General features: G+C 37.0%; 1 protein-coding gene across 9 annotated transcripts in view; it reads left to right on the forward strand.

The window, feature by feature from the left end:
* Positions 1 to 23,894, forward strand: part of DMD (dystrophin) — a 2,185,421-nt gene that overhangs the window by 1,051,392 nt on the left and 1,110,135 nt on the right. For all 9 annotated transcript variants that reach the window (XM_078064107.1, XM_078064109.1, XM_078064106.1 and 6 more), the window contains one exon: positions 9,273 to 9,445. In XM_078064107.1, coding sequence (XP_077920233.1) covers positions 9,273 to 9,445 — 173 coding nt within the window. The remainder of the gene's footprint in view (positions 1 to 9,272; positions 9,446 to 23,894) is intronic.

A 23,894-nucleotide genomic window follows, 5' to 3' on the forward strand; every position in this document is an offset into this window, starting at 1 on the left:
AAAGAGAAAGCTGGGGCATAGCAGAATGAGGTAAGACTAGGGAGGCCAGGGCTGGGTGATGAGGGCTGTGCTTAACAGTACTGACTGCTGCAGGAGAGGGAGAAGTTGCAGTGAGGAAGCTATTGGTGAACCAATAAATACAAATTTCTTTCAGGAAGTAAATATGGAAAAAAATGTGAATTTTAGGTGTTTATAGCTATCTGCTCACATGAGTCACTTTGAGGAATGAAGACTGAAGAATCACTGGAAAGCAATTTTAGATGGATGGATGGATGGATGGAGGGGGGGGGGAGAGAGAGAGATTTAAAATGAAGTTCAAAATACTTGAAACCAGAATATCATTATATGGAAGTCACTTTTAGGGGAAAGTACCCTAAACAATCAATTTCATATTTTTCATATTATCTTATATGTTTCTAGCTCTGAAACCATACTGTTTTAATTTTAAGATAGCTTTTTCCCCCCCTTATAGAAACATTTTTACTAAGGCAACAGTGGCGAAATTTGAAGCAAATATTAAATAATTTCTGAATATGTTATTACAAACTTTAAAGTAGAAGACACAATTTCAGATTAATGTTTGTATATACATATACAATCAACATATTTTAAATTCTACCTTGTTAAGAGTTTTAAACTCGTGAAGGTGTGTTTGAGGTTACTCCTTGGTATAAATAGGACTAAAGATGCCTGTAAATTATAGGCATCCTTATTTTTTAATTCTGTGCTGAAGTTTAAGCGAGTGCTGAATTGAATTTTATATTTTGTATGTGTGAGATGCCCACTTATTTCCATGACCACAGAGAAAACAAAACAGAAATGATACTGTTTTAAATACTAGAGATCATACTGGCACTCTTCATCATATTTTTGAGACAAACAACTTAGTGGCGGGTAAGAAACAACATTCAAAGTCCAATAACTTTTTTAAAGTTTATTCTCATCTTGTTTACAATAAGTTCAGTTTATCAAATACCACCATCCCCTCCTCCAGCCCTGTTCAATTTCCGCAGTATCGACGTTGACATTCGTACAAATAGGTTTACCGTTTAGGTGGATAAAGGCACGCTCTGCAATGAAACATTCTGACAACAAGGGAGTAGTTGCTGCTTTACATTAAATAGAAGAAAAACTGAGCAGCAGAAATTTGTCCCTTATGATAGAGAAGAGAGCATAGAGAAGAGTTACTTGAGACTTTTATCTCAACCTGATTAATTGGCAAAAAGGTCCCCTGTTTGGGTCCCTAGATCAATGGTCTGTAGTGTCTAGTTTCTCTTTTTAGCCCATTGAAGTACTTATTACCCAGGACTTGAATAAATAAAGTACTTTTAGGTTCAAATTGTTTGTGTTATGAATCCCTTTTAAAAGCCAGTTCTCTCTAAAGGGAGACTCATGTTTTTAAACATCATTTATCTCCAAGTTCAGGCTTTTCCTGTCTGTGTTATCAAGGGACTCTTATTTAAATCACCAGCTTTTCAACTAGAAATCTGACTTATAACAGTGCATAATCTTCTTTTTTTAAATTTTATTTATTTATTTGAGAGAGAGAGACAGAGATAATGAGCACAAGCAGGGAGGAGAGGGAGAAGCTGGCTTCCCGCTGAGCAGGGAGCCCGACTCGGGGCTCGGTCCCAGAACCCCGGGATCATGACCTGAGCTGAAGGCAGATGCTTAACCAACTGAGCCACCCAGGCGCCCCAGTTCATAATCTTCTGTTTTTCCTGATTTTGCATAGCTGGACTTCATCTTCCAGTTGTGAAAGTTACTTTGCTATCTAATTTTTCTCTATTAGCAGTGTATAAGTAAGGGTCTTATTTAACTGACTTGATTCCATGAAGCTGAGTTGCAAGGATGCTATTTTAAAATATTAAGGACTAGCAATTCTGTATGTAATGCTGGTAATGTGCAAATGCCTTCCAGAAATTAAAGTTTCCTTTCGCAGGGATAGTGACTAACACACATCTTACCCAACTGACAGCACGGCGAGGCCAAGTCAGAGGGGCATGTCAAAATTAAGAGAAAAATTGACTAAAAAGTGGCTACTTCGTGATTTTGCCATCATATTTTCAGGTAATAGAAGGAACTATTCAGGGATAGAAATGAAAATAATATATTCTATAGTGATCCTAGGGATTTTTCTATCACCATAGCAACTACAGGGACTATGGTTTCATTTTTAGAGGGTCAGAAACTATAAAGATCACTTATTTCTAGACAAACTAGAATAGTAAAAAGCTATAAAAGATCTCATCTCTGGCCTTAAACTATGGAAACTGCTACAGAATTTTCTTTGGTGCATATACCATTTTTCTGTGTGCAGTGCCTCAGGGACAAGAGCATGTGTAGGGACTTTAAAAAGGATTTCCTGGACTCCAGCCAATTTTGACAACATTGTCTGAGAATACACCAAGGAGCTATTATCTAGATATCCAGGGAGTGTGACATCCCCTGCCCCAGTTTTTGCTTTTTGCTTTTCTCATTTAAGATAGAAAGTTTTCCTGCCTTTGCAACATGCTGCCCAGCATTGCTGAAACTGTTCATAACTGGATTCTGAGCAATTCTACCACTTTCTAGAGGACTGGGAGCTCTCCAGAGATTTGGCTTAAAATCAGGAAGTTTTGCAAGCTCAAATCCTCAGAGGGAGAATAGATTTATCTATTGTGTGTGTGTGTGTGTGTGTGTGTGTCCGCGTGCGCATACACATGTCCCACATCAAAGCCATAAACAGATTACTTTTATTCTGGTGGGAAAGATCCTCCTTCCCTTCTCTTAAATTTTATCCCCCTTGGAGATCACAGCTATTTATTTTAAGTAGGTGGGCTCCCAATGTACAGGCAAATGTGGCCGGTTGCCTCACTGTAAATTTAAGTAATCAGCCTGTCTGTCACCTGGCTTTTGGTATCAAATGCAGGGATTGTCAGAGTTCTGGATCATTGCCCTTAGGCTGGCAGCCACACTAAAATGGAGTCCACGACTTACATCATCAGGAGTTGAGCCAGAGCAAGTAGTGATGAAATCAGGCAGCCCAGGTCAATCGAGTTCACAGAAACAGCAAAGAAGTCACCTTGGCACCTGTTCTTAGCACCTGACCTCATCAAGCTAGCAGGATAGCTCTAACCATTCTACCCAAGGCTGCAGGCTCAGAGCTCTCAGAAGATAGTAATGGAATTTTGCCAGGTGAATAAAAGAAAAGAAAGCATGTAAGATGAATGTTTGACTACAGTGACTTCTAGGGCATCGATAACATATACCAGATCCATTCTGTCTTTTTAAAATTTCTGTTGCATTATCGGTTTTGTTTTTATTAGTAGTAAACCTTTCCTCAATAATGAAGTGTTTTTTTTTTTTTTTAAAGATTTTATTTATTTATTTGACAGAGAGAGTTAGCGAGAGCAGGAACACAAGCGGGGGAGTGGGAGAGGGAGAAGCAGGCTTCCTGCCGAGCAGGGAGCCTGATGCGGGGCTCGATCCCAGGACCCTGAGATCATGACCTGAGCCGAAGGCAGACGCTTAATGACTGAGCCACCCAGGCGCCCCAATAATGAAGTGTTTTGTGTCAAATAAAGTGAACTGCAGTGTAGTACTAAGCCATTTTCAATTTTGTAGTGAAAGAGGATGACAGTGGAAGACTGTCTGCTCTGTCCAGATTTATATTTTCACACTTTGAAGATGGTGGAATTGCTCCAGATAAGATCACCAGTGACCTCCTGAATTGTCAAGTTTCCTTTTCACTCCTGTTCCCAGCTGCACTTGGCTTGTTGGAAGCTCCCTCCCTCCTTCCTGATGCTCTTCCTTCTCTTGGTTTTGAAATACTTTACTCTTCTGGCTCTCCTCCTAGGTCTGATGACAATTACTCTTCAGGCATATTCATCTCCTTCCTCGGCTGTTCCTTTCCATGGAGGCTCATCCTTAGCCAACCTTTCTTCTCACTCTTTTATTCTAACAAAGTTCTCTGAGCAATTTGACCATCTCTTGTGCAATTAAATGACATCTAGGGGTGTTATTCCAGTGACTAGCAATTCTGTATGTAATGCTGGTAAAACATAATTTTAACCTTCTTTCCTCCAGATAAATAATCTCATAGTTTATTTCTATGTTGGTATGCCCGCCTTCCGCTCACATGTTAATACATGACCTGTCAGATAAGTATTCTTACCACAGACTTCAACTGAGTTGCTTAAAAAAAAAAAAAAAATGAAGCCTCCCTATTGTAAGGTGTACACAAACTTGAAGAGAACACCTTGGAATTTTAGAAACAATCTCCTTCCCTCCCTCTCTCTGTCTCTTTCTCTGTCTCTCTCTCTTTCTCTCTCTGAAATTCATTCATATCACCCATAACCATTGTGTTTACCTGGTCTTTTCCAGGGAACACAGCTGCTTTTTTTTAGGGTCCTAACAGAAGCACTGACTTTTACCCCTTACAACTGATATTCTCTATATCCTCACTTGCTTCTATAGCTTTGTCCTCCACCAAGTCAGGTCTTCATGCACCACAGCCACGAAGTCTTAGAATGAGGCAGGAAAACCTCCTAAGATCTACCCAAAACCTCTTTCCTGATGCCCTATGTGACTTTTAGAGTTTGCTTGAGACTGCCTCCTGGAAAGCTGTAGGCTCAGCAGTAGCCCTTCACTATCTGGCCTAGTCTCCATCTCATACATGGTTAAAATCCTCCCCAGTTTTGTCTGAAAGTAGGAAAAAATATTCCTTTTATTGGTACTTATTAAGGTTTTATATTTATATTTATTCTGACAGGAAACCCAAGATGTATGGATCAGAGAACACATCATTAATTACTCAAGAGCATCTTAGCACCAGTGCACATGCCCCAAACCCCCATGGGACAATGCAGTGAGAGCTGCGTATTTATCTGTGTATGCGGGGCTTGCAGTAAGGGAGGGAGTCCCCAAATTTATGGATAACAGAACTTATGCAAGGCAGCTGGCATGTCTGACAGAAAAAGTGAAACAGAAACAGAGACCTTTGCTCTAGGGGGTGAACAGATCCTCTCCAGAGAGAGGGAAGGGTCTAGGTCTCTTATCCTCAGACTGTAAATTGGCACATAAGCAAATAGATCTGGGAAAAGTGTTTCCAGGTCTTTCCGGTGCATTGCACTAGTCTGAACACTTAAGGTATGTTTGCTGTTCAGTCATCCTTTAACCCAGATGCCAGTGCTCTTTGCTCAGAAAGCTCAGACCATGCAGAAATATGAAAAGAGGAGCACCTGGGTGGCTTAGACGGTTAAGCGTCTGATCTGGATTTTGGCCCAGGTCATGATCTCAGGGTCGTGAGATCCAGCCCTACATTGGGCTCCACGCTGGGCATGGAGTCTAGTTAAGATTCTCTTTCTCCCTCTCCCTCTGCCCCTACCTTCCCCCAACTTGCATGTGTGCACTCTCTCTCTCTCTCTAAAAAAGAGAGAGAGAGAGAGAGAGAGAGGGAGAGAGCAAAGGAAAAGAAATGTGAAAAGATGTATGGCCCAACAGTAGTCGCCATCTCATTTCTCTTTGCAAAATCTGATGCCAGCTGCCTATTGGATATCTACAGTCTGGTGCTCCAAAGGCTTCTCAATATGATCATATGCAAAACTGAACTCATCACTTACACACACACAGAACCTGTTTATCTATCTGAAATCCTTTTACTCAGTGACACCACTATTCATCCAGGTGCCCAGGCCAGAAACCTGGGAGTAATTTGAGTCTTTCCTCTTCTTCACTCAATGCACAATCACTGAGTTCTGCCAAGTTTTCTTCCTAACCAACTTTCTCAGTCCAACTCAGATATGAATACCAACTGGATACTTAATTACATTGATGGTTTTGTTTTTAATTTTGTAGGTGGGATAATGGTATTATGTGTACTTTCCTTGAAAAGCATTCATATATATTGGAAACAGGCTGAAGTAGTCATGGATAAAATATTATATCAGTTTGTTTCAAAATAATCAGTTTAAGGAGGTGAATGTGTGGGAGTATAATGAAACAAGGTTGCCCATGGCTTTATAAGAATTGGAACTGGACAGTAAGTTCAAGGGGGCTATGTGTACTCCTTTCTTGCTTTTGTATGTATTTGAAATTTTCCATCACAATTACTATATGAATCATGGTTTCCCATTGGCTACTGACTTACATTCAGAATCTCTAAAGCACGTTATTAAACATCTCTAGCCTCTGTTTCCTGACCCATCTTCTCCTAACCCTCTACATTTCCAAAAAGTCAGCCAAATATGACTGCTCATCTTCCCTATCTTTGCATATGTGTTACCTAGTAAGCATAATGCCCTTCCCACTTTACTCAGCTATGTACACTCCAAATTGCACTTCTTTCATGAGCTCTTTCCTCAATGTGTGACCAAATATGGTATATGATTCATTCCTTCTTTGAACTTCCAGAAAAGAATAGACTTAGAATGCTCATCAAATTCTTTCTTGTCATCTAGCTGGGGCTTCTACACTATTATTTCTCCAAACCACACCCTCTCTAACTACCACAGTAAGGTCCATTTCAAACTTCTTATAAACAAGCAAATAAAACTGTGCTTCACCTACCTTTGCTTCCTTTTTATTGATCCTGGTACATGGAAGAACTCAATAAATGTTTGCTCAGTTGACTTGTCTATAACAATCCAGATGAGCAAAATAACCAAATTCATACTAGTAAGATTAGCCAAATATATACTTTTTAGCATTTTTTTGAAAATCAATATTATTAAAGATGTGTATTACATAAGAAACTTGTGGTTTGTGATTTTTTCCCTTAAATATAATATAGATAAAAATTTTGGAATTATAGGATACAGTAGTTTATTCATTTATTCAGCAAAATGCATTGAGTAACCTACCATGTGCCAGGCATAGGTTTAAGTTCTGAAAACCCAATAGAGAGTAAGACAGATAACATTCCCTGTACTTATAGGGTCTAGTCTAGTAGTGTAGAGAGACTGGTAGATATATAATTTAATGTTAGTCATAAATGTCATGAAGAAAAATGAAGAATACAGGGAATACAGAATGGTTAGGGCTGCTATTTAAACTAGAGGGGTAGAGAAGGCTCTTCTTAGATAAGAAAGAAGTGAGGGAACTAGTCATATAAATGTCTTGGAGTGAAAGAATATTTTTGGCAGAGAGAACAGCAAGTACAGAAGAAACCTGGAAGCAAGAGAATGCTTGGCATTATTGAGGAACACAAAAAGGTTAATGAGGCTGAAACATTCTGGACTCAGAGGAGACTAAGAAAAGATAAGATCAGAATGGTAGACAACATACAACCAACATACAACCAAGTCATTTAGAACTTTGTAGGCCATAGTAAAGATGATGGGCTTGATGAGGAGCCATTGGAGGATTTTGAACAGAGTAGAAATATGACCTGATTTATGTTTTGAAAAAATCTTTTTGCTCTTGTATGGAGAATTGACTAGGAGAGGGGTAAGACTGGAAGCAGGGGGATCATTTAGGTAGCCATTGCAATAATCCAGATGAGATATAATGATGGAATGTATCAAAGCTATAGCAAGGGAGGTAATGAGAAGTGGTCAAATTCTGGACTTGTTCTGGAAGTAGAGCCAACAGCATTGTCTAACAACTTGAATACTTCAAAAAGAAAGGTAAAGGGTGACTCTAAAGTTGTCAGCCTGAATAACTATTATTTGATATGCCGTTTACTGAAATGGGAAAAACCACTGGAAGAGAGCGATAAGGGGATGCAGTTCAGAATTTGGTTGGGGTCATATTAAGTTTGAGATGCCCATGGGACATCCAAGTGTCAAGAAAGCAGTTGAATTTGTGAATCTGGTTTGCGAGTTGAGGTTAGGGCTGGAAATATAAGTTTGGGAATCATCACTGTATAGACAGTATTTGGAGTCATGGGACCAAATAGGGAGTATGGAGAGAGAAGGAAAAAAGTGTCAAAACTAAGCTAGAGCACTCCAGTACTAAGAGATCAGTCCGAGGAGGATTCAGTAAAGACTGAGGGAGCAGTGGACAAGAAGGTGGAAAAAAAAAAAAAACAGAAGAGTTCAGGATACAGAAGCCAAATGAAGATAGAGTTTTAAGATGGAGAGAGTCATCAGCCATATTGAGATGAGGACTGTGAATTATCCAATGAATCTGAACATATTGAAATCACTGGGATTCAGGGATGATGATTTTAATAAGTCAGTAATTAAGAATTGCTGGACTGATCAACAATAGCCAAATTATGGAACCAGCCCAAATATCCATCGACTGATGAATGGATAAAGAAGAGGTGATACACAGACACACATACACACACACACACACACACACACACACACACACACACACAATGTAATACTACTCAGCTACAAAAAATAATGAAGTCTTGCCATTTGCAATGATGTGGATGGAGCTAGAGGGTATTATGCTAAGTGAAATAAGTCAGAGAAAGACAGATACCATATTTTACTCATATGGAAGAAACAAACATGGGGAAAGAAAAAAAGAGGAAGGCAAACCATTTCTGAATCTCAGGAAAGAAACTGAGGATTGCTGGAGTGCTGGGGGGTGGGAGGGATGGGGTGGCTGGGTGATAGACATTGGGGAGGGTATGTGCTATGGTGAGCACTGTGAATTGTGTAAGACTGTTGAATCACAGACCTGTACCTCTGAGACAAATAATACATTATATGTTAAAAAAAGAAAAGAAGAAGATAGCAGGAAGGGAAAAATGAAGGGGGGGGAATCGGAGGGGGAGACGAACCATGAGAGACTATGGACTCTGAGAAACAAACTGAGGGTTCTAGAGGGGAGGGGGGTGGGGGGATGGGTTAGCCTGGTGATGGGTATTACAGAGGGCACGTACTGAATGGAGCACTGAGTATTATACGCAAACAATGAATCATGGATCACTACATCAAAAACTAATGATGTAATGTATGGTGATTAACATAACAATAAAATAAAATAAAAAAGAGAGACTCAACTATAGGGAACAAACTGAGGGTTGTTGGAGGGGAGGTAGGTCGGGGGTGAGCTAAAGGTGGGTCGGGGGTGATGGGGGATTAAAGAGGGCACTTGCTGTGGTGAGCACTGAGTGTTACATGCAACTGATGAATCTCTAAATTCTACTCTTAAAGCAAATATTACATAATATGTTAACTAACTAGAATTTAAATAACTTGAAATATTAAAAAAAAAAAAGAATTGTAAGGCTATTTCTTATTTCTGAGGTTTATAAATTTCCTTTTTTTTTTCTCTTTCCATAGACAGCTGATTCATTTCTGATGTATTTCAAATTTTCTATATTACAGAACATAAAAGACAGCTTGCAACAAATCTCAGGTCGGATTGACATCATTCACAAAAAGAAGACAGCAGCATTGCACAGTGCCACCCCTGCAGAAAGGGCAAAACTCCAGGAAGCTCTCTCACAGCTCGATGTCCAATGGGAAAGAGTTAACAAAATGTACAAGGACCGACAAGGGTAGGTAACACTTTTATTTTCCTAAATTACTATACCTGTTTTCAGAGAACCATGGAGTTCATTTCAGTGTTCTCTGGAAAGGTAGGGAGGAAGAAAGGGAGAAGTATTACTATCATTGGAAAAAGGTAAGTGGAGTGAGAACAAATAATGGTGAACAGACTAATGAGCTGAATTCTAGAAATTATTCTGTACTGGGGTTAGCATTATGCTGGAGCACTATATTACCTTCTAAAATTTCACATAATGCCAAATAGGTTTTGTCATTTAATTGAGGTGGCTTAAATAACTGTACAGTATAAAATGTGTATCTTTGGTCAAATCTGTGCCCTATATATTTATAGCAGATTGATAATTAGATTAATATGTTTGAAATATAAGCTATCAGCGAAAAGTTGATTTTCACTTACTACTTCTATTATTTTGAAGGTGATACATAACATTTTGCAGTCCCCCTACTCTTTTTTGCTATGAGGAATTTGTTAAGTTGATTTAAAATAATTTTTCAGGGTTTGCCTTATTTAACATTTATAGCTTGTGACCACGTTTTCAAAAAGTCACATATATTCTTTAGCCTCACATCACAAAAGGTAGAATATTGTTTTATTTTCCTATTTTAGGTTAAAAGTAATGGAGTTCTAATTATTTAAAACAATTTGTTTTAAAGACTGTAGTCTCACCATACAGTACATCATTAGTTTTTGAGGTAGTGTTCCATGATTCATTGTTTGCGTATAATACCAGTGCTCCATGCAATACATGCCCTCCTTAATACCCATCACCGGGGTAACTCATCCCCCACCCCCCTCCCCCCTAAAACCCTCAGTTTGTTTCTCAGAGTCCATAGTCTCTCATGGTTCATTTCTCCCTCTGATTCCCTCCCCTTCATTTTTCCCTTCCTTCTCCCAATGTCCTCCATGCTATTCCTTATGTTCCACAAATAAGTGAAACCATATGATAATTGACTTTCTCTGCTTGACTTATTTCACTTAGCATAATTTAAAAAAATAAAAAATAAAGATTGTAGTCTCAAGACAGTGTTCTTTGTTATTCTCAAAGAAAATAAAATCATTTTTAATAATTACAGGGAACTTCCCTCTTAACTGTCCATTTCTAAATATCCTTACTTCTATTTTAGTTCTTTATTTACTATAGTAGGTTTCTAAACGGATACGTATAGCAGAAATCTCCATTAATTCTAATGATCATCCGCATTTTGTTCCCAATTATCTTTCATCCAGAGTTGTTTTTCTAAAGTGTAAGAACTTCAGTACCATTATCTCATTCTCCTTAGAATTAACTCCAGATTCCTTAATTGGGCATATAAGGCCTTCACATGACATTTGTTCTTTTGTTCAGCCTCATGGCTTATCAGTCCCTGGCTGTCCTACAACCTCTCCAAACTCTGTTCTACCAAAATACCTTTGAGCCAGTAAGAATGGCTATATTGGTATTTTTCTCATACATGATTCATCTATGGCCGGCTATTAGTCAGCTATTACCATAATACGGTGGTATGAAGCTGTACTCCAGAACCCAGTGACTTAAAACAACAAGCATTTATTTTCATGGTCATGGGTCTTTAAGTAGTCTGTGGTTTGGCTGACCGAGGCTGGGCTTAACTGGGCAGCTATTTCAAGCTGTGGGTTAGCTGAGTAGGCTCCGGGATATGTGTCAGGTTAAGGTCGGCTACATTTATCTTTTTCCTGAGCTTAAAATGCAGGGTCCGTGCCATTGTCTTCTCATGACAGATCACCAGAGCGTGGACGAGACATAACCTCCCTTGTGGACCTGTGCTTGTATTATGGGCCACTTATGGCCTGGGCCCACATTAAATTCACTCCCATTCCACTGGCCAGAGCAAGCCTGACACCAATAGAGTGGCAAAGTAGTCTCTTCCTACAGTGGAAGGGGAAGAAGAGTGACTATTTGTGGAACGATAATCCAAACTATTGTTGCTAATTAATAATTAATAATAAATAAATTTTTACAGCTAGAAATGACCTTAATGATTTTGTCCTGCTTCACTGTTTTACAGGGGAGACTAAATTACAAAGATGTTAAATGACTTACCCAAACATATATTAAATAGCACATCTGCATATTTCCATTTTACCAAAATATTTAGCTCTAATAGGTTTGCATAGTGTATACTCACAATAAGTTACAGATATGAGAAAATGCATTAGACTCTTGGCATTCCTAAGGCATAGATTCTGAGACCATCATTAATCACCAAATTCATGAATGCTATAATGGCAAAACTCACCTTTATTAAATGTCATAAATTAAAAAAGACATTACTTGTTAGGTGAGGGCAAGTAGAGAATTAAAAGCCAGATCGCTTTGTGACTGCTCACTCATTATCTAAGAGACCTGCTTTCATACCTTGTCTTCCCGCAAACAGAATTTCATCATGTGTCTCAGTAAAGTTGCAAATCTCCAAAATACTAAGAGTGGCTTTTTTTTCCCTGTGGGAACACAAATAGTAAACACAATGAACTTTTAATTCATGAATCCTGTGTATCTATGTACTGATCCATGTATATGGATAGATATACAAATATGTAAAATAAATATTTAAGTTTTTGGGAACTTAACATTGCTGCTAAATTCTGTTTTTATCTAATTCTTGGTGGGTACTCACTGCTTCTAAAAGATACCTACAGGAAACATGTGAAAATAAAGAGAGAATTAACCTAAGATCCACCTAGTATTAGAGAAACATAGTCCATTCTTTCTTTCAACAAACACTTGAGGAGCGCCAGACACTCTGTTGCCTTTACTTTCTTTCTGATACCAGCTTTACTATTCCTCAAATGGTTAATGAATTTGCCCCATTTTCAGGAAGTTACTCTCCAAGCCTAAGAGGATAGCACAGTTCAAATGAGATAATAAAAATGAAAGCAGTTTCTAGGCTACACATTGCTGTACAGCCATAAGATGGCATTATTGTGTAGCAACACAGTTCTTATCTGACATCAAGTAAGTGATTTTTTTAAAAAAAATCACTATTCCTCTTTGGAATCCCATTTAGTCAGATACTTTGGGATGGCTCACCCATACATGTAAGTGGTTAAATTCAAGGTGATTCTGAGCTTTAGATCTGATGTAAAGAGGACATGAGAGTAAGAGTAGTGATTGTTACAATACTAAATTTTTAGAGCAAAATGAAGTGTCAAAAAATGGGGAAAGCAGGGTGAGGACACTTAGAAAAATCAAATGTCATTACCAGTGGTATTTCAGAAAATAAGAAATAGGAAGATAGTGCTACAGGAAAGAAGCTGGATGCAAAAGAATACATATTATATGAGTCCATTTATATAAAACTCAAAAAACGAGCATATTGGGGGGTTAAAGGTCAGATATGGTTACCGTTGTGAAGAGTAGTGATTAACAAGGGCAAATCTCTTGATCTGGATGTGGTTTGCATTGATATGTTTCTGTTAAGAAAGTTGATGAAGCTATGTACTTGTGATTTGTACACTTTTCTCTGTGTATGCTATACTTGAAGGAATTTTACACTTAATACATTGAATTCTTTTTTAAGTACAAGAAGGACTTAACCTCAAAATTAAAAAAAAAAAAAAAAAGGCGTATCTTACAGAAGAGCATATTACATTGTTGTACTTTTGGCATTTCACCATGGACCCCTTAACACTTTATAATTGACTGGTACCTACTCTCAGATAAGTATGTGGGCACTACCGCTCTAGAGAAAGTTTTTCCAAAGATACCACCATCATGCTGGGACCAGAGGGCCACATGTCGATAGGATGCTCGGAGACAGAGAGCAGGAAGATGCTTCCCTAGGGATTTCTCCTTTGTTTAATTCCCTTAGTGCCAAGCCCACAATATTAAAGCACTCACAGACTCTTGCTGCCATTTGTACTGCATGAAGGAAAACGAGACAATGAAAGAAATGAAAGGGGGGAAAACAGGAATAGAAACCAAAGAAATCTGATTTGAAGAGAAAGTGCCTTAATCATCTCTGTATTCAGACTCCAGGGATGAGCCTGTAATTCTGCAAGCCCACTCCTAACGCAACTTTCTCATAAGCATTTTCTATCTCACTTGTAATTTTTCTACTGAGACATTCAGTAAATATTTTTCTCTCATGTCAAGGTGAGGGAAATAACCCCACACTCCTCACAGAGGGAAAGAATAATATACTAATCCTCATGTCATCACCATACAATTTTATCCTCTAAAGTGGAAGCTAGAGGGACAGATGCATAATCTGGGAGCTTTTCCAGAATTGTTTGTTCCTAAATGAGACATTCAGCTATTGCAGCATTAGCAGCCTCTTCTATTTGTCACAGAGCCATATGTAGTTGGGAAGATACATGATAAGCACATGCAGGATCCTGACGACTCAGGAAAGATTAACGCTGCGGCCTTAGAATTAGTCTCTACTAAATGTAAAGATTTTCATGCAAGATTGGATCTTCATATTCCCCCTCTCCCCTCACGTATATGTATACGTGCCAATACATGATTCTACTGTTAGTTTTTGAACTTGGGAGAATTAAGGAGAGGTTAAAAAAAAAAAAAAGCCCCGAACATGAGAAAGTCTTTTTATATCTCACTCCAGAATCAGTGTTGTACTGACCAGGGAAACGATTCTCATGCATTCATTCATGGGACTGATATAGAGGAAGATGTGTTAAATTGAAGAAGTGAAATTTTCTATTTGTGGCCCACTTTTTTATCACTGTTGAGACCATGATGTATGGGGAAGCCTTCTGTTTTGGTTCTTCACATCAAGATCTTTTTTAAAGAAAATCCTTATTTATTAAGTCATTGATTTGATAGAATTCATTTTTAAAAACTTGGTTATCTATGTAAAGAGAATAGCACATTATTTCTCTCTCCAGATGTATCAGGAAATATTCTTATTCATAGACACGCAGCCACGTTTGCCAATTTGCCTAAGGATTTCAGAAATATTTTTTAAGTATTTTAAAGTTTACTGTTAACCTTCAAGCTTTCCCCAGTTAAGTATCTTGTTTGCTATCTGCTCTCCTCCATTTGTCTACATTGATTGTTCTGATTTATTTTATTGGGTCCTGGATATCAGAAATCATGTCAATTTTGCTTGCTTGTACAATGCCCAGTACAGCACATGTGGTTAATAAATACTCTTTGATGATAATGATGCTGAAACTATAATTTGACAGCACTGACATTTCATATATGCCAGAAATAAATCATCAGAACTTTAAGAAAGGCAACTTTCTTCCTGCCCTGTCATTTTCTGTAGTCACCGTCCAGCACACTTCACCTCTACACTGTCTCCTCTGCCCTATCTGTTCTCTCTTGTGTATTTCAGTTTAGGGGCTGCCCCCTCCTGCACATCACCTTCTCTTTTGTGCTGCTCTGTTTGAGTGTTTATATTTCTTCCCAGGCTCTGTAGAGTCTTAACTAATCCCTACGTATTGTGAATATCTTTCACTGGCCAGTTGTTGCACATTGCACACCACCGAGAGGGCAATTGTAAGCCAAATAGAGGAGGTTTTGTTTCCACCCAGCAGCCCGAAATGAAGTGTATGACTTGACTGCTGATGCCAATTACATGGAGGTTTCACCACCAGAGGCAAAGCTTTAAGCCACAAAAGATTAATCCCGTATAGTTGGTGTTCGGAGGTATTTAATGTCCATGTACTGCCTACTTACGAGTCTCATTAAAACAAACCAGTTATCAACAAACAATACCCTTATTTTATAACTGTTATTTTTAAACTCTGTTTAAAACATGAATCATTCAGTACTGTGTACCATTTGAGTCAGATACCTAAACTAGCCCTTGATGTAGATTTCCTTTTTTTTTAAATCTTTTCTTTAATTTCCAGTTAGTTAACATACAGTGTAATATTTCCTTGCTTACTTATAATTTCTTCTGAATTCTTCACTGTTGACAACAGTTGGAGAAGGAATTGAATGGAAGGGATCTGTTGTATTTATTTAAGGAAAGGGCTTTTTGAAATGCATTAAATACAAGTTTGTTTCTACCTATCAGCTTATCTTCTGTATGTTCCTTTTGCTATTTCAAAGCACTGCAGAGTTGCAGAGTGATTTGCTTTTTATGATAGCCATTTCATACAAGATCATTTGCCTTATATCTTCAACATTTTCAGATTCTTATAAATCTTTACAGTTCACATAGAGGTTAGTTTAAAACTTGCTTCAAATAAGAAATTGACTAGATATAAAATTCATATAATCTTAGAGTTAACCATAGATCAATATCCTGCATCTTTTTCTCAAAGTAGTTGAACATTTTTGTTTCCCAGGATAGCTGTAAACACACATTTCCATTCTTCACCATAGATGATTCTATTTCTTCCGTGTACAGGGGCTATAGTTGGCTTGTTTGTTATCTAAATAAACTCGTATTTTCATTATAGTCAAAGGGAAAAGTTTCTAATATAGGAACCAATTTTATGCCTATAGGACTGGCCTCATTTTGGAAATAATGCCACTATTTAACTTTACTCCTTGTATGTTTCTTGGCTTTGTCATATCACAAGTTTCCCTTCTCTAAATATACATTTTTCCCTCTAAATGGAAGAGAGAGTTTTGAAAGAAAGCAAAACTGTGCTAAATGTAATCTTTCCAGAAAGTCTCTTTATCAATTAGAGTTTGTTTTGTCTTCACTAAGATAGAAGCATATTTTTTTTTCTCCTTAAAAATGTAGGAGTATGCAGTCAAGGCAGGTATAATTTCTCTGCTCATTCTCGCTTTCCACCCAGCTATCCTTACATGGTAGGCCCTCCTTCACATGTTGCAAAATGGAGCTCCCACCACATCTATATTCCAAGAAACAAGATGGGAGAAGGCGGGGAGAAGTGGCAAAGTGTGCATACTAATTGTCTTTTAATGAAGTTTCCTGGGAGCTGCAATGTTTTGCTTATACCCCATTGGCCAGAAGTCAGTCACGTGACCACACCCAAGCTGCAAGGGAGGATGGGAAATGTTATGTTTATTCCTGAATGCTATGTGCTCTGCCAAAAAGTGTACTCTTATGGAAAAGCAGGAGAATGGATATTTGAAGAGAACTAACAGTCTTCAGTGTTTTCTCAGAAGAAGTGTATTTTGTTTTGTTTTTTAAGCAGTCCTAAGAAATATGTAAAACGGGTAGCTAAGTCTAGAGTTATCTCCTTCCCCTACTCTTAATTATTATTTTATGAACTCTAATTTTGCTAATATCTCACTTTGGCTTCCTGAATTCTGCTAACATAAAAGTAGAAGTTTTACATCATTGCCAATACCTGCTTGTTCTATCCCTCCATGTTCCCCAAACATTTTCTCATTAATCAATTTTTGTCCGAATCTTTCCCTTTTTTCCAACAAAGCCACTGCTTAGTCAAGGAGAGAGATGAGTAACTTAGTTGCTATAGTGTTCCTGGAGTATATATTCCCTACTGACTTTGACTAAAGTTGGGTCATTCGTAAATTGTAGCAGTTTAGATTACTAACACCAAGAATGACCACTAAAAATTAAGGATCTAAGACCAAAGCGGAAATTATGAGAGTGAACTGAAATTTTAGGACATCACCTTTTCTGAACATGTGAGATGGGCCTTGTGTAAGATTCAAGATCTTTTTGTAGCCACACCTATGTGCCAGGCATGCATTCAGTGTTTTACATATCTGATAGCATCCTCAGGAGAACCTTCTTTTACAAATGAGGCGCTCGAGCTTTAGAGGGAATAAATCATTGTCTCAAGTATGCATAGGAAGAATATGCCAGAGCCTATTTTTTGACTCAAGTTATGAACTCTTGTGTGCTGCATTCCTTGTCTTTATACATTTCACATAGAATTTCTTGCATTTCTTGTGCTCATTGATTATGTTCTCTCTTCCAGAGGTCATTCTTCAGTAGCAGTAACAGGGATACATATAAAAACTTTTTAAAACTCTTGTGTCTAAAACCACAATGCTTTAAAGAGATGTTTAATATTTGGAAGATGGTATCTTCATATTCATTATCTGTAGAGAAATAGATTGTGATTCTATAAGATGCTTGGCAAAGCCAAGTGATAAAGGATCTTCTCAAGTGCTTGAGGAACACTGACTTGTTTTTTGGCAGAGTCCTGCTCATTCAGGACCCAGTGCAATTATTACCATTTGGAATAATTTGCTGGTCTCAATTATTCCAGTCTCTGTGTTCCTAGAACTCTGTTTATATAGTTCTCTTATAGGTGCTTATCATGAATTTAAATGTCTTACATCACTTTGCGCAACTCTGTACCATCTGACAGAGTTTTTGTTACTACAGAGCAGCAGAAACTGTGCCATATACTTCCTGACACCCCTAAGCCAAGCACAGTATGGTTCTATAGGAGCTCCTCAATACATATTAATTTTTTTAATTGAGGAGACCTTACATGTAAATGACAAACTGCTTACTCAAAAGTTGTAATATTTTGGAATGAATAAGGTTCTTGTTTCTTTGGCTAACAAGAACTTCATTGCCATTATAGTTTATTCAACCAAATATTTATGTAGGGTAAATTTCCTCATATTTACTTTCAGTATTCCATAATACTACTGAATTATGACGTTGAAGTATGGATATACCAATATATGAATAATATGAGATCTTGGTATGTTCTTTATGGTATGTGAGAGAAGTAAACAGTCTTTCATAAAGAAAAATATACCCACTAGCCACTAAAGTGAACATAACTTCCTGGTAGAAGACAACAAACTTTTTGTTTGCTGACTTACTTGCTTATTTTAACTTCCACTATACTGGGGTGTGTGTGGGGGGCAGGATTTGTTACCATTACAAAATTCTGACACCTTAAAAATCTGTTTACTTTGTGAGAATCGCAAATTCTTGCCTATAAGGAGATTTTCACAAGAATTATTTTACTAGTTTTTAGTTTATCCATGGACAGTCTCAAATTCCTCTTGAAAACATCAGTTTACTCAAGGGAGTGCTGCCCATTACAAGCTAAAAATGTGGGTTTTGAGAGATTTCTGTTTAAAACAAACATTTTGAAATTCTATGTGGTTTCCCAAAATGGTTAGATACTTAGAAAAATAACAGTTTAGATGGACATTTTCAAAATTCTTAATATTTAAATAATTTGTATATTTTAGTAAATTTAAGCTGTATATATGTATGTATATATATATATATATATATATATATATATATATATATATATATATAACCAAAGGTGAATTTTGTCTGTTTAGTTTCTCTTGCTTTTCTTCATTTCTTCTTTCTTTCTTTCATTTCTCTCATTTGTCTTTCTCTAATATTCAAAGATAACGCTAGAAACTAAGGATTGTCATTCCATGCCCTTAGTTTTGAACTAATTCCGAGATAGTCAGAGATATAATCTTTATGGGTACCTCCCATAAAGTAGTAGCACCACAATTAGGAAATAGATGCAACTCTCGCATTCGTCTTAAACATTTTTCCCTATGTCCCAGTAATATAGGAATGACCCAAGGTAACTGTCCACTGGGCCCTTACCAAAATTTGCCAGTATTGGTCAGTTGCTGCTACAATAATTCTATCTAACAAACACACCCAGAATTAACAATAAATCATTATTTTCATGTTCAGGGCTACTTTAAGTCAACTCTACTTCAGCCTTTGGGACTATAGGATGAATGAATATATCTGACCCATTTGTTTCACTCTGGGGCCAGGCTGGAAGGGCAGCAGATACTTGGGACATATTCTTCCATGGCAGAGTTGAGAACTCTCAGAAGGGCAAGCAGAAACATGTGATGCCTTGAAGACCTTGACTTAGAACTGACATACTATCTCTTCCATTCACATCCAATGGTCAGAGCAACTCACATGGCAAACCCAAATTCTAGGAGTAGAGGAATAAACACTACCCACCATAAAGCCATTTCAAGAGTGAGGATACATAATTCTACTACAGAATAGAATTGGGAATAACAATTTAAAATACTACACTACTCTAGTAGAATATTATAGCATCCATTAAGCTTTTTTGATGCTGTGCATGTAACTTTCTGAGAAAACCCCATTTGTTGATTCCACTTGAAAATGTATCCTGAATCCACTTTTTTGACAGGTTTTATCTCTAGTCCAATAGGTTGGGGGAACTTTTATTTTATAAAAAAAATAACCCTCCCATAATATTATGAAGCAGAAATTTAAAGACCCTTAAAAAAATAGAATATTGAAACAAACTTGGAATCACAATTTTATTTACCAACTTGAGAGTCTCCTTGTGCTTCGGCACACTTGGAAGTTGGATTTCCAAATAGCATCATGACTTCCCATACCCAGCTGTCTGCTGCTTGAAACTACCATAAGCTAACTATCACAGCTCACAGTATACCCTTGAAGAAGGCCATCTGGTTTATGTCTCTTGGCAAAATTTGTTTAAAAACAAGCAGCTGCATGACAAAGTAAGAAGGAGTCTCTGTCTAGCTGTGGTAAATAAGTAGGTTTGCAATGCACATAATAAAGCATTTTGTAATCCAAGCCAAAATTTCTAAAAGGGAAACATGCTTTTCTCACAAATAAAAGAAAAATCCACAGAATTCAATTGCATGGAAGGGACTCTATCAAATTTATATTTCAGTGGCTTAATATTATGAGAAAAATAAAAGTCTATTTGTGATTAGATACGCCCTTCTGGTAAGAACTAGTTTTTGTATACTTATATAGAATCCAATGATTGGAAATTATTTTTAATTACATTAGAATTCAAATTTCTTAAAGACCTATTCTTTGAATCCTAACATAGTTGGTATTTAATGATTTATTGTATATTCTCTCTTTCCTTCTACCAGGTCTCTGAGTATCCCATAACACTGACTCTATCACAAAAAGCGTACAGGCTACTACAAGCTACTTTTTTTTTTTTTTTTTGAAAGCATGAATTGATTTTCCAGTTCAGTTAAGTATTTTTTCTTAACTCTATCTATGAGGTCAGAGTAACCATTGTTAAGGATTGATTTTGGTGTTAATCCAAAAGCAAATCCTGAGACAAAGATTTGAGTTCAGGTTGTTTATTTAGGAGGTGATTCAGGAAGCTGTGGTACAGTAGTATGGTGGTAAGCAAGGGAAGGGAAAGTAGCATATGTGGAATATTAGCAAGCCAGCCACTGCTGTGGGGGACTGGGGCTTAATTCCGTGGAGAAAGACTGGGAAAGTATAAAACAGGTATGTCTCAATCACTTTAAGCAAAAGGCATGCATGAAAACTGTGATATTTATACTCCAGTTCTTATTAGTCATTTTTAAGGGCTGCTTATTGTGTCCTGCATTTGGGTATAATGTGTTGTCTGCTTCAAAGAAAGTCCTCAGACTAAGACATATAGTTAACAGTGGCTGTTGGACATTGGCCAGGTCACACTGGAGTGTCAAGAGTCAAGACAGTGGGTGAAGGTCCAACAGGATCTGCTACACTATGGAGGGGTGGGCATTATTCCACTTAATAAGGCCCACTATACTTCCTTACCCAGCTGTTCACTTTTCTGCTTATTTGTGCTACTTTTCTGATTTCTGCAGTTTTCTGGATCATGCCTTATCATAAGCATTTGCATGCTGAGGCTTGTGTCTATATTTCTCATTCTTCCTCATTGGCTTTTTTTTGTTTGTTTACTCTTTTACTGATGTTTACTTTTGTCATTTGTTATTTCTATGTTATTTCTAACTAGTTAGGTGTTTGAATTATTGAGTCTTGCATTAAAATTTTAATAAAGACTTAGACATTTGTTTTCTTTTAAGTGGGATTCATACTAGTTAGAGATACAATTAGAACTAAAAATTAAAGGTCATAGACACAGTCCTTCTTAAGTCAAATTCCTGAATGGCATAGTAAGACTTGAATTTTCTATCACCAATAAATAATTTCTTTGGGAGATTAAAAAAAAAGAGTTAATTTAGGAAAATTTTATTTGTATTCCCAGTTTATTCCAAGTCTTCTGCAAATTATCTGACAGTATTGTTTCTAGCATCAAAGGACAAGTTGAAAATCATACTTACTTTTTTATGGTTGCAGATTTCTTGAAGGCTTCTATTACTTGTTTGGATAAGCAGACTACATTAATGGTGTTGGTTAGACATTCTTTTTTTTTAATTTTATTTTATTATGTTAGTCACCATACAATACATCATTAGTTTTCGATGTAGTGATCCATGATTTCATTGTTTTCATATAACACCCAGTGCTCCATGCAGTACATGCCCTCCTTAATACCCATCACCAGGCTAACCAGTCCCCCCTTCCCCCTCCCCTCCAAAACCCTCAGTTTGTTTCTCAGAGTCCATAGTCTCTCATGGTTTATCTCTCCCTCCAATTCCCCCCCCCCATTTTTCCCTTCCTTCTCCTAATGTCCTCCATGCTATTCCTTATGTTCCACAAATAAATGAAACCATATGATAATTGACTTTCTCTGCTTGACTTATTTTACTTAGCATAATCTCCTCCAGTCCCATCCATGTTGATGTAAAAGTTGGGTATTCATCCTTTCTGATGGCTAAGTAATATTCCATTATATATAAGGACCACATCTTCTTTATCCATTCACCTGTTGGAGGGCATCTCGGTTCTTTCCACAGTTTGGCTATTGTGGACATTGCTGCTATGAAGACGTTCCTTACTCATTCTCACATTTTCAAAGTCCTGGAAGATCAAAAACACAATTCTTTGGATGTCTCTAGAGAAGCTAAGAATAAATTGGTTCTCACTAGAGATGAATGAAGATAAATTTTACTCATTAGTTAATTTTACCTCATGATCAGAATTCTTTGCCACATGAAAATCATTTGGTTTATGAGTGGTAGCATGAAGAATAATGAGAATGATTAGAGATCTAGAAGACTTGACTAGATGACAGGAAAAGAAAGCAAAACTTTTGAAAGTTTCAGGGAGACATGAACAAGGCTGGAAGTATTTTAAGTTTGAAGAACACAGAAAATAAGATAAGTGAAAATAAGATAAATGAAAAAGAAAATAAGACAAATGAAAATCCCTCATTTATTGGGAAGAAAGAGGACTGCAATTTGTGTGAAGTTTTTTTGTTTGTTTGTTTTGTTTCTTAGTAAGGAAATACCTGTGGAAAATCTGAGGAATTAGGAAAGCTAGACTTTTATAACTGTTGTTTTAAAGGTCACAAAGGAAATTAAATTGTAGATTGAGTTTAAAAGCATTGGAATTACTTCTAGTCCCATTTTTTTAGGATTTTGTGCACAGCAAGAAAATAGATCACAGCATAGCTAAAGGGGAACATTTAGGTTTTCATTAGTCTCAGTATAGACTGCTTCATGGACCCTTTGGATTTGGTGACATATCAATCATGAAAGGTGTAATAACCAATTACTGTATTATAATAATTTAGTAATTATTATTATACAACCATTTATTGGCAGGACAGGGCCATGTGTTTTCTTGATGTTATATCATAAATAAAGAAAAGGCACTGAGAAATGTATATTGTATGAAGACTACCCTTATCACTCTCATCAATGACCATAAAATCTGATTCCTTATCTGTGCAGTGCTTCAGTATATCTGCTTTTGCTTCAAACCACTGTAGTCGTAAGAGATGTCTTTTATCAATGATATTTTCCAAAAACTGTGAATATTAGAAAATATAATAGACATAAAATGTTTTTCATGAAATAGCTCTCTAAAGGATTTTCATGATAACATTTCTGCCCATGGTGTCTAAATCTTTGTATCAAAGACGGCAAATGGACAGAACTTAAAAGACTTATCTCACAAATATTCTATTATTAATAAGATAATGGAATTTGGAGACAAAAAGGCAAAAGAAAATGCAGTTTAGCCTTAGTAAGGAAACTCAGAAAGTAAAATGGACTGATTATACTAGACTTTTTTACATACGTGGGTTTGTTTTTCTACATTAAAGAGATCTATAGACAATGGATTTTCATTCACTTTTTATTCTGCTGAAAGCAGTAGTCTCTTAGACTGTATGAGGATAGTTTAGAAGTGAGCTTCATTTACTTATGTTGCTCTAAATGTCTAATATATGAAATTATTTTTGCAATGGATACCTAAGGGATAGCGGAGAGTAGATAGGAGGGCAAGGAAGAATGATTTCAGCTAACGGACTTTGTTGCCCTGTGTCTATCATTACATGGAAGATTTCTGCTACCACTCAACATCCTGGATGGACTTCCTGTAGGGGGAATTTTTCTCTTCTTTCATTTGTCTTCCAGGGCTAATCCATGCATTTCATGTTATTAGGTAGTAACAATCAGTTGAGGTTTTCATGAAAAGTGCTCTCCTTTCATCCTAAGGAGAGAGTTTTCATGACAGTTTCATTTAGTGAAACATGACCCCAAAAAAGTTAGCATCTAGTAATTCCATATATGTTAATGGTGTCATTTTAATAAATTTACACAATAAGAGACCACATTTTGCCAAGTTCCTGACAGTAACAGTAGTAAAATGTAATTTCTATTGGCATGTGTT

The sequence above is a fragment of the Halichoerus grypus genome, chromosome X (genome assembly GCF_964656455.1).
Source record: "Halichoerus grypus chromosome X, mHalGry1.hap1.1, whole genome shotgun sequence".
Lineage (NCBI taxonomy): Eukaryota > Metazoa > Chordata > Mammalia > Carnivora > Phocidae > Halichoerus > Halichoerus grypus.